The sequence below is a fragment of the Branchiostoma lanceolatum genome, chromosome 8 (genome assembly GCF_035083965.1).
Source record: "Branchiostoma lanceolatum isolate klBraLanc5 chromosome 8, klBraLanc5.hap2, whole genome shotgun sequence".
NCBI lineage: Eukaryota > Metazoa > Chordata > Leptocardii > Amphioxiformes > Branchiostomatidae > Branchiostoma > Branchiostoma lanceolatum.
Genome location: NC_089729.1, coordinates 18,195,692 through 18,208,104, shown reverse-complemented (window position 1 = coordinate 18,208,104; position 12,413 = coordinate 18,195,692). Strand labels below are relative to the sequence as shown.

The window sequence follows — 12,413 nt, the reverse complement described above, 5'->3', positions numbered from 1 at the left end:
CATAAGCCATAGGGTTATATGCTTACGTGACAGATATGAGAAATCATTGAGATAATTTATTTATTATATTCCTGTCTCTTTCCAGGTACTGCTCCATTTTCCCCAGTGTTGAAATCAAGGTAAGCTATCAGAATTGTCCTGTGCTTACATTTCAGCTATAAGCATATCCAATTTGAAAGTGCTTTTCTGTATACATTTGTATAATTTACGTGCACTATAAAAATCATACTACCATCACAAATTATATGATTTTAAACATGAAATAATAGCTTTGATTGTTTACAGAAGCTGAGTGATCTTTTCTTATCATGATATTTGCAAGCACATACTTTTGGTATATGTTTGTTTATTTGTTTTGGTTGGCACTACAGATGTACATGTACATGTCTTTAGTCAAGAAAAGGACTTCTCTATGTAATGTAGTTGCTTGAGGTATGCACTTAATTAGACCTACATGTATGCCATGCATTTGTACACCTAGTGTAGTGATATCTGTGCTGATTAGAGCTGTGTACCGGTACACTGTACCGATACAGTACCGGGTACAATCCATTAGGTACAGGTCCAAAATACCTGACCCTGCTGTATCGGGTACTGGACCTGACTCAGGGGATGGCCACTTTGACAGATAAAATTACTATGAAATTACCGTGGCAGTGCTCTAAAGCCACTCTAAAGCACAGAAAACACATTTGCATGGCTGGAGTCAAAATTTCATCTGTGTTTTCATAAAAATGATACCTAGCACAATCAAATATTATGTTTTAACCAGTTCTTGTCCAGCTTTTGTCCTTATTGAAAATCTAGCATTTTCCGAGCAAGTAGTTTAGGTACAGGTTCAGTTCCAGACCTGTACCTAAACCTGTGTACCTGTACCTAAAATTTGTTTAGGTACACAGCTCTAACACAGAGTGTGCTGAGGTCTGTGCTGACATTGTTTTATATCTGTTTACCCAGGGAATGTCACATGTATGCTTGTACTTGAGACCTATTCAAGTATTCATACACCTAGTGTAGTGAGGTGTTGTACTGACATTTTTCGTTTCTGTTCCCCCAGGGTGTGGTGAAGCACCTGCAGCTGCTGCCACATGAGCTGGAGGAGTATGAGACGCAGGTGGAGCGGCTGCTGAAGAGATACGTCAGCAGACTGCAGTGGCTTCTGTCAGGTGAGGAATGGGGGCAGGAATGGCTGATGATGTTCTGCTGCAGCATTGGTCTGAACAGCTTACAGCTGCAATCAATCTGTCAAGAATGAGGGCATGAGTGGCTGATGATAATTGTATATATTACACAGAACACCCTCGAGTTTAATTCCGGACTAAGTCTTCCAGTATAATTCCGGATTGACCTCCCATATCTCAGCAACCTTACATCTACTTGGGCTAATATTGTAAACTATACGTAAAAATGATGTAAGAAATATGTTACCGTCATCAATGACTCCCTGGGGATTAGCCCAACTTTGCAGAAATCTGCAGAAATCTGTGACCTTGAGCCAGAAATCTGCAGAAATCCGGGACTTGAGCCAGAAATCTGGGACTTCAGCCAGAAATCTGGGACTTCAGCCAGAAATCTGGGACTTGAGCCAGAAATCTGGGACTTGAGCCAGCAATCTGGGACTTGAGCCAGAAATCATAGGGATTTTGTATTTCTGGCTCAAGGTCACAGATTTCTGCAGATTTCTGCAAAGTTGGGCTAATCCCCATGGGGTCATTGATGGCGGTTACGTATTTCTTACATCATTTTTACGTATAGTTTACAATATTAGCCCAAGTAGATGTAAGGTTGCTGAGATATGAGAGGTCAGTCCGGAATTAAACTGGAGGGTGTTACAGTTAAAGGAGAACTTATCAATCCTGTCGAGAAAAAGATCTCAATCAATGGGTATCTTTCAATGCTGTCCTGCTGTAGAAGTTACTCTGTAGCATAAAGGAATTCACTTAACTACACAATATTTAATAAATATACATTGACTGAGATGTACATGTGGTGGATTTAAGATAATCTTGAAGTTTGTAGTTTTGGTTTAGGCTTCCAGCCTTAAAACTGTTATTTTGTCCATTCTAGGCAGCAGAAGAGTCTTTGGTGTGATTACAGAGAAGAAGGTAAGGTATCATTAATTGGTTTTATTGGTTTGGTTCTTTATTAAGAAATTATATGAGTGCATCTTTAATTTTGGAGATTGCTGTGTTACAAATGCCCGAGTCATTTGAAGTACCCAATGCCAGGATATCTGCATCTATGTATTATTGTACATGAGGTGCATGCTTAAACTAGATATTACACACACAAAAAACAGTGTTGATGTAGAGTCTGGGTAAATTTGTTTTCTGGTTTCTACAGTATCAAAGGATTAACTTTTAGCACCCCAAAGTGGCCATTTGGCTACCAATTCTCTATAAATTGTCTTTGTTATGGGGTTTGGCAGCAGGGAGTAGATTAAAGGCAGGATAAACTTAATTTCGTAAAGCATACTGCAGTATGTTAAATATACCACTAAGACCAGTTTTTACTTGTTTTACACTAGTCCATCATAGATTAGCGTTTTTACAACATTTGAAATTCGTGGCGTGGTGATGTAATACTGGCGATGTCCAAAGACCTTTGACCTTTGCGACGTCAGATTCCGAGTCGGAGGAATGGCGTCTGGAGCAATTCCAATGGTGCAGGTGTGGCCGAATAGGAATCTGATGTCACAAAGGTCAAAGGTCTTTGGACATCCCCAGTATTACATCACCACACCGACAAATTCAAATATTGTAAAAACGCTAATCTATGATGGACTCACTCATGTAAAAGAAGTCAGAACTGGTCTTAGTGGTATATTTAACATACTGCCGTATGCTTTACGAAATTAAGTTTAGCCTGCCTTTAAAGATACCAGTGGTGGCTAAAGTAGGATGATTATGATTCTCCAGGTAGCTATCCTGGTGGACACATCAGGCTCCATGGGTCCACATCTGCCAGAACTGAAGAAGGAGCTGGCATCACTGGTGTGGGACCAACTCTGTCTGAACACCGAGAAGTAAGGAAAACTTTGTCATTAGCAAGTGCTCTGATATTTCTTACAGCCATGATTATAGTATACAGTCAGCAATGCTTTGTTTATCAGTCTCTGCACTGATGAGTAGCCACTAGCATTTGCTGATCACATGTTATGACCTTAGTGCTGATTGGCTACCAATTGTCTTACTCTTGATGCTCATTGGCCAGCCCTGTCCTTGGTGCTGATTGGTCATGTCTTGATTGGCCCTTTTAACCATTTTCATAGTGATTGATGGCTCATAACAATTGTAAGTGCTGTCCTTGGTGCTGATTGGTCAACACAGGCAATTCCATTAACAACATTTGCTCATTGGAAAACAGCTAACCCAGGTGTTTCCTCCCTACAGGTTCAATCTGATCATGTCTTGATTGGCCCTGTCCTTTCACCATGTTCATAGTGATTGATGGCTCATAACAATTGTGAGTGCTGTCCTTGGTGCTGATTGGTCAACACAGACAATTCCATTAATAACATTTGCTCATTGGAAAACAGCTAACCCAGGTGTTTCCTCCCTACAGGTTCAATCTGATCATGTCTTGATTGGCCCTGTCCTTTCACCATGTTCATAGTGATTGATGGCTCATAACAATTGTGAGTGCTGTCCTTGGTGCTGATTGGTCAACATAGGCAATTCCATTAACAACAATTGCTTATTAGAAAACAGCTAACCCAGGTGTTTCCTCCCTACAGGTTCAATCTGATCAGGTTCTCCAGTGATGTGGACACGTGGCAGGTGCAGCTGGTGGAGCCCACAGATGAGTTCTGCCACGATGCTATTCAGTGGCAGGCCACGTTTGTTGCAGAGGGAAACACTAACACACTGGGAGCTCTGGAGGTTCGTTTCCACTTCTTAACAACTTCAAAACTTTGAGATTGTTTTTTTTAGATAATCTTTATTCATAAAGCAAAAGAAAATGCATACATTAATAAAACCGTCCTTGAAATCAAGAAGAACAAATCATACTGATTCAAATAACAGTGCTGGTAATTAACAAGTCAGCAACATACAGTACCCCATTTGCCCCAGTGCTTCTGCAGCTTTCCCCTCCTCATAGCTATAGAGTATTCTACTTTGTAGAAGAAGTTCACATGATTAAAAAAGAATTGAAAAGTAACATGGTTCGCCTTTCTGCTTTTATAGATGCACAATTTACCTAGTAAAATCACAAGATTACCGATAACGGGGGCTTTTGGGTTCAAGTTACCAAAAATGACATTAAAGGAACTGAGGTGTAGTTTTTGCCCTGTCTGCTGTTGAAACCAAATTTGAGTTTGAGATTGTTTGCATCTGTATGCAGTCAAGTCTTCTTTATCATGTGTAGCTGCATTTCTTTCATTATACATGTATGTTACATTGTTGTCTACACAATGAATACAGTGAAAATTATCCAGGGACACTACTCAGGGGGGATGGATAGCATCTGATCTCTATAGACGGGATTCTTAATGCTTTTGTCAATGCGAAGAAATATCTACATTGGCCAAATGGTCCTTATGTAGAGGTGGTCACAGTGTATAACACTAGAAAATGTACGAGAGTGCCATATTTTTAATTGTTTGTCTCCACCTGTTCTTGTAGCGTGCGTAGTCCAGTGGTTAGCGATCTTGCCTCTGGAACTAGAAGCCCCGGGTTCGATCCTGGCTGTGTCGCTCACCCGACATGCACACTACCGGAAAAGGTTGCAGTCCTTAGGACTGCACGTTAAGCCGTGGTCCACTGTTCATTGTGCTTGTCGAAAAGAGCTAGGGGAATTTCCCCGGTACAATGAACCTGTAAATACTGTATATAGCGTCTGTCTTCCTGCAATAGTACCTGCACTAATAGCTCCATGGAGCTAGCTCCATGGAGCCAGCTCCATGGAGCCGATTAGTGCAGCCCTGCGGCAGATGTTTTTCTACCTCCATGGAGCTGGCTGGCTCTACGCACTTTCAATGCATAAGCATGGTTAACGTCACGCCTAAGAAAAATATAAAAATCTCTATTTGGAAGCGCCGCTCTCTACCGCCCTACGATTCTTACAAGCTGCTCCAACGTAATCCCAATAGCTCCACGCACTTTCAAGGCAAAAGCATGGTTAACGTCACCGCCTGGAAAAATTTTAAAAAATCTCTATTTGGAATGCCGCTCTACGGCCAGACTGCGCGCAAGCTGCTCTAACGTGTTTCCCTATGCCTCCACGCACTTTCAAGGCAAAAGCATGGTTTACGTCACCGCTAAAAAAATGTAAAATTCTCTATTTGGAATGCCGCTCTACGGCCAGACTGCGCGCAAGCTGCTCTAACGTGTTTCCCTATGCCTCCACGCACTTTCAAGGCAAAAGCATGGTTAATGTCACCGCTAAAAAAAATGTAAAATTCTCTATTTGGAATGCCGCTCTACGGCCAGACTGCGCGCAAGCTGCTCTAACGTGTTTCCCTATGCCTCCACGCACTTTCAAGGCAAAAGCATGGTTAACGTCACCGCTAAAAAAAATGTAAAATTCTCTATTTGGAATGCCGCTCTACGGCCAGACTGCGCGCAAGCTGCTCTAACGTGTTTCCCTATGCCTCCACGCACTTTCAAGGCAAAATCATGGTTAACGTCACCACTAAAAAAAATGTAAAATTCTCTATTTGGAATGCCGCTCTACGGCCAGACTGCGCGCAAGCTGCTCTAACGTGCTTCCCTATGCCTCCACGCACTTTCAAGGCAAAATCATGGTTAACGTCACCGCTAAAAAAAATGTAAAATTCTCTATTTGGAATGCCGCTCTACGGCCAGACTGCGCGCAAGCTGCTCTAACGTGTTTCCCTATGCCTCCACGCACTTTCAAGGCAAAATCATGGTTAACGTCACCACTAAAAAAAATGTAAAATTCTCTATTTGGAATGCCGCTCTACGGCCAGACTGCGCGCAAGCTGCTCTAACGTGCTTCCCTATGCCTCCACGCACTTTCAAGGCAAAATCATGGTTAACGTCACCGCTAAAAAAAATGTAAAATTCTCTATTTGGAATGCCGCTCTACGGCCAGACTGCGCGCAAGCTGCTCTAACGTGTTTCCCTATGCCTCCACGCACTTTCAAGGCAAAAGCATGGTTAACGTCACCGCTTAGAAAAATTAAAAAATCTCTATTTGGAATGCCGCTCTACGGCCAGACTGCGCGCAAGCTGCTCTAACGTGTTTCCCTATGCCTCCACGCACTTTCAAGGCAAAAGCATGGTTAACGTCACCGCTTAGAAAAATTTAAAAATCTCTATTTGGAATGCCGCTCTACGGCCAGACTGCGCGCAAGCTGCTCTAACGTGTTTCCCTATGCCTCCACGCACTTTCAAGGCAAAAGCATGGTTAACGTCACCGCTAAAAAAAATGTAAAATTCTCTATTTGGAATGCCGCTCTACGGCCAGACTGCCCGCAAGCTGCTCTAACGTGTTTCCCTATGGCTCCACGCACTTTCAAGGCAAAAGCATGGTTAACGTCACCGCTTAGAAAAATTAAAAAATCTCTATTTGGAATGCCGCTCTACGGCCAGACTGCGCGCAAGCTGCTCTAACGTGTTTCCCTATGCCTCCACGCACTTTCAAGGCAAAAGCATGGTTAACGTCACCGCTAAAAAAAATGTTAAATTCTCTATTTGGAATGCCGCTCTACGGCCAGACTGCGCGCAAGCTGCTCTAACGTGTTTCCCTATGCCTCCACGCACTTTCAAGGCAAAAGCATGGTTAACGTCACCGCTAAAAAAAATGTAAAATTCTCTATTTGGAATGCCGCTCTACGGCCAGACTGCGCGCAAGCTGCTCTAACGTGTTTCCCTATGGCGCCACGCACTTTCAAGGCAAAATCATGGTTAACGTGACCGCTAATAATATAAGAAAAAAATTTGATTAGAAATCCGAACGCAAATGTGGTAAACATGGCATTGATCGTCTATTTCATAAAGATCACAGCAACTAGAATATGTCCAGTTTTCAAGTCGCATAAAATGCTCTGGGTGCCTTTAACAATTATGTGAGCATCTAAGAATTTTGTCTCCAATTTAACCGTTCAAAAATAAAGGCGCATAATACTTTCGTCATGGAGGCGTTATTTATAAAACCGTCTTGCTCTCGTTCGTTGTGTGCTTGTGTGTGTTCAAGGAGCCGACAAGTGCCTTTGATCTAACCGTCTTTTCGCGCCTCCAAATAAGAACAATGAACTCGCGCGGCGGTCCCGTATTGTCAACATACTACGGGCTGCATTTTGTTTACATTATTACATCCCGTAGAGACTTTCGGGGCCATTACCATAGCAACAGCCAGGCGACACATTTTTCACTCGCAGAGAGTACCGTGGGCGTGTCTCACAGCGGACCACCAGTTTGCCTGGTGTGAAAGTTTCTTTCTGACGTCCGCCGCGTTCCGCCCCCGGGCCATAACGCGGGCTCTAATGTGTAAACCCATCCTTGGTAAACCACAGGGTTCAATTTTAATCAATTACAAAAGACACTGAAGTTGTTGCTTTCACAGTCAGTTAAAAAATTAACTATAACAAACTACATATATCCCTAATGTTTGTTAGTCAACTCACACGTACAGCATTGACAACAATGCTAATTTTAATTTCTTTACACTGTCACAAAACTTTCATGCAATGATGTCCCTAGACCTTGCACCAAGAAGTTGCATTATTCTGAAACGGTAATGGAAACTCAGTGTCTGACCTACTATGTCCGACCCGTGTCACATGCCAGAAATCAATCTGCCTGTGTTATCCGGATAGTCGACGCGACAAAGTGGCGTCACGTCTGTCAATCACAGCGATGGCGCCGGGCATTGTCATTGGTCGGAAGATTTTCCGCTCTTGCCGAACGTCCCAAATCTGTGTAGCCTTGTTAAATCTCCAAGTAGACGTATACATGTCCTTTTCCTGAGAACCGAACTTTTTGTGATGACTGTGCCACTGGGGGTAGTAATAATCAACGAGATATGTTCAGAAATTCTTCAAAACATCTGTAGAATTAAAAGTTGAAGAAAACATGTTTGTGTTTATGTGCAAGCGTGTTTGTCAATGGGCTCTCCCCTTTCATAGAATGGACTAACCCCCCAGTAAAAGTTTTTAGCCTTTCCCGCGTGGTTCGCGATCGGGCGGCAATTGTCCGTCTAAATCAACATGTAATCGGCAAGATTTGTACTGCGAGTTTGTGCTTTCTTTCCATCTACTTTGTTCTATGGGAGCTTGATCGCGCAACGGACATGTGTTCCAAGCACATTTCATTTATGCAAGACGGAAAATTAGACGGGCTTTTGCTGCATCAAAGACGTTGTTTCCCGTGTCCTGTGTCAATTTCCGGCCCGGCGGGTCGCACAGTCAGCGTCACACGGGGGGTGGCATATTTCACAAACACCATAAACTGGGGAAGTAACAGCCCTGAATACAATGCAGCACAACACAACCATTTCCCTTGCACGTTTACGACAAGCATGTTCGTGCAGGAGGTCTATTCTCTTGTCCCTTTGATGTCAGGAACTTTAGTCTCCCGTCGACCAAACGTGCGGTGACACGAATGCTTCTACCAAGGCGCAACCAAAGAAATAAATGTTTAGCGTATAAATAAATGTAAGTGTACAAACAAATGAATATATTTTCCTACATGTATTTGTTATGGTCGCCAGGTCTTACAAACACCATGAGCACCGCATGAAAATGGTGACACCAGCCACGGTGCCACTTCTTAGTGTTCGGTAGTCTCTAACGGGACTGCAGCAGGACTCTACGAGCACTGACATCCATGGAAGGTTCGTAGAGGAGCTCTAGGGAGTTCCTTCATAGGTTATGGATTATGGATTAAGGAGAAGTGAACCATGTATTGCATTCATTGTGCGTGGGGCCGCCAAGTTGTGTTTATCTTTCGGTAAAGCCCTCCATGGAGGACTGATTTTTTTTCAAGGTGACATTAACCATGTATTGCATTCATTGTGCGTGGAGCCTCCAAGATATTTATCGTTCTGAAAAGCCCCTCCATGGAGGAGTAAATTTCTATTTTTGTCAAGGTGACGTGAACCATGTATTGCATTCATTGTGCGTGGAGTCGCCAAGTCCTGTTTATCGTTCTGTAAAGCCCCTCCATGGAGGAGTAATTTCTATTATTTTCAAGCTGACGTAAAACAAAAGGTATACACATTTTCTTGAGGGTGACGCAAACCATGCGTCTGCATTCATTGTGCGTGGAGCGAGCATGATGAAGCCCGTTATTGTTAACCAGAACGTATATACATGTACATGCGGAGTATTTGTTTTTTCTTGAGGGTGACGTTGACCATGAGTCTGCATTCATTGTGCGTAGAGCTAGCTCTACGGAGCTGGAAAAATTGCCGAAGGCTTGTATCAATAGCTCCATGGAGCTAGCTCTATAGAGCTAAAAGGGATACAAACTTTCTTGAGGGAGACGTGAACTATGAGTCTGCACTCATTGTGCGTGGAGCCAGCTCTATGAAGCTTGTTTATCGTTAACCAGAACGTATATCCATGGTGGAGTATTTAAAAAAAATTGTGGTGACGCGAACCATAAGTATGCATTCAAAGTGCGTAGAGCCAACTCTACGAAGCTGGAAAAAGAGCCAGCTCTACGAAGCTGGAAAAAGCTGCCGTGGATTGGACTAATAGCTCCATGGAGCTAGCTCTTTAGGGTGACGTGAACCATGTGTCTGCATTCATTGTGCTAGAGCCAGCTCTATGAAGCTTGATTTTTTTAGTTAGATTTTTTTCAAGGTGACGTGAACCATGCATATGTATTTTTCTTGAAGGTGACGTGAACCATATAAATGCATTCAGATAGCGTAGAGCTAGCTCCATGGAGGTGGAAAAAAATTAGTCGCATGGAGCTGGCTCCATGGAGCCGATTAGTACAGACCCTTCTCTCTTCCTGTCATGACCAGTGGAAGATTAGCTCATCTGTTCATTGGGTTCATTTGAGCTAAACTGGTTCGAGATCACTGTCCTTTTTCCCCTCCCCACAGGAAGCCTTCCAGGACTCAACCTTCCACATTTAATGTGGTAAATCAAAATAAATGAATAAATAGAAAATGCACCAGTCAGAGTGCCATATTTTTATTGCGTTTCGGCGCATGCGCGCCGGAACGCATTGTCCTGGCTTTTACCTTCAAGCAAGGAGGAAGGAACCAGGGAAGCTTGGTTCAACACTGTGTCGCACACAATAAGACCTTATATGGCAATACGTTCTCAAATCCTTGTATAGCCGTTGCCTTATATGGCAAGAGAGCACGAAAATGCAGGCAGGCTAGATTTGCATGTGACACAGGACGGCGACCGCATGTAACTGCTACAACTGTTCGGAAATATCATTGCATTGTGGTTTCGGACTTTGATATCCTGAAAAATGACCATATTACATCTATTCCACAAGATTGCAGAAGAAAAAAAATGATTTCGTCAAGAAAACGACCAAAAATCGGCATAAATGATACCATATAGTGAGGTTATAGCATTACGTCCAGAGTGAATAGTTACGTACCGCAGCTTGGCCGATCTGGCAACGCGAAGCACTTCGGACCCAGAAGATCCGGGTTCGTCTCCGTGCATGGATTTTTTTTTTCTTTTTAGATATTGAATATCAAAAATATATATTGATATTATATTAATCTATCAATATCATATTTATGAATATCATTTTTTTTCATTAATAAATAAAGAAATATTTTATATTTGTTATTTTTAAATATTCATTTAATATATACAAGGCCTTTGTCTTATGAACAGGACTTCATAGATTCCAAACCCGGCATTCGAATTTTTCTGTTCATTGTAATGGAAAATACCGTGCAGCGGCTCCTATGCGCGGTAAGATGATTCTTGCAAAACACTCGCCACTAAACTTCTATCCCCGATGTAAACAGAGGCTCTTGATGTTGTTTGCAAAACAGCGATTCTTTGTTACAGTAGCAAATGCTCCATTGTTCAGTATCGACTTCATTCAGACAACACGGACGTGGAAAGTGGCGCCCCTCGGCACAAAACTATGGGAATTTTCATGAATTTTATCAAAATTACCCAGGAAAATAAGGAAGAAATGTTGTAAATGCGGAAACCAGAATAATACGGATGAGGTAGCTGTTGATTTGTTTGACATTTGGTAGTCATTTTAGATAGAACCTTAGCTGTTATGAACTTCTATTTCACTTAATTACCATAGTGCTGATGATTCAATGGTGCTTTTTCAAATTTTATGTTTTATTGCGTGCCATGTACATAATTACATTGATAGCTTTTATAATGAGCCTATTATACATTTTACAAATAAGTACAAGTTGTAGGCCAAGACCAGCTTTTTCAAAAGCACTTAAGTTAAGTGACGTAACTTCAAAATTGCTTTCCCCAATCTGCCTTTCTCTATTAAAACAGTACTCATTTCCCAAAATGACAATTTTTCTTATAGACTGAACAGCCCTTGAGTGACTTCCTCTGGCAGATTTTACTTCAAGTAAAGGGAAAAGACAATTCACACTTATAAACGTAGCCGAAACGCCAGCTTTTTTTAAAAGCTCTTGTTTGTTTGTATCCACCTGTGCCCCCCTCCCCACAGGAAGCCTTCCAGGACTCAGCGGTGGATGGTGTTTACCTGTTGACTGATGGGAAGCCTGACCAGAGCGCCTCCATGGTACTGAAGGAGGTGGCTAAGATGAATGAGGGGAGGGGGGTGCACGTCAACACCATCTCTTTCAACTGTGACGACAGGTACGACAAATAGAATTGGCCTTTTGATTGGCTATTTCCTAGAGCGCCCTGACCGGAGCAAAGCAGGGAGTAGATTGCCCTGAACTTAGTACACCTAGAGGCTATGAAAGGAAATGCGGTACCGCTCTTTGTCATTCTGATGAAGACTTTTGAATAAAAGGTCGAAACCGGTAAATCGTTGGTGTCTCAGCCGTCATCCTTCTGACACCCAACCGACTAGAACTGGACCTTTGAGACACATACAAATGTACAATATTGTCTACTACCGGTATGCCAGAATGAAAGACAGACGCAGTGTTTGCCAATAGCTTTTGGTAAACTCACATTGCACAACTGTTGTGTTGCAATTTGCTGGGAATGTACTGTCTTGACCTTCTTGTGTCATAAATGATTTTGGAAAGTGTTAGTAGCAGTACATCACTATGATGACAATTTTTCTACCATGGCTCAGTTTGTTTTGATCTTGATTTATAGGCACCCAGAGCATTTTATGAGGCTTGATACTTGAATAGAAAAACTCGAATTTCTAGTTATTCCTACACATAGTAAGTTTCAATAACACTATACCATTACATACATGTATCGACATTAAAGGGAGCAAAGATACGATGTCGTTGTGTGGTAAGAACTGATAGAAAATCCAAGCCCTAATAGACTG

At 42.3% G+C, this 12,413-nt stretch overlaps 1 protein-coding gene across 2 annotated transcripts in view; it reads left to right on the top strand.

Annotated features, from left to right (window-relative positions):
- Positions 1–12,413, top strand: part of LOC136440116 (von Willebrand factor A domain-containing protein 3A-like) — a 40,050-nt gene that overhangs the window by 22,782 nt on the left and 4,855 nt on the right. The window contains exons 25-30 of one of the 2 annotated variants that reach the window (XM_066435955.1): positions 86–119; positions 1,058–1,166; positions 2,068–2,105; positions 2,919–3,025; positions 3,737–3,881; positions 11,604–11,755. In XM_066435955.1, the coding sequence (XP_066292052.1) occupies positions 86–119; positions 1,058–1,166; positions 2,068–2,105; positions 2,919–3,025; positions 3,737–3,881; positions 11,604–11,755 (585 nt within the window). Of the gene's footprint in view, positions 1–85; positions 120–1,057; positions 1,167–2,067; positions 2,106–2,918; positions 3,026–3,392; positions 3,430–3,736; positions 3,882–11,603; positions 11,756–12,413 lie in introns of those variants that run through there. The other variant, XM_066435956.1, reaches the window with a different exon arrangement.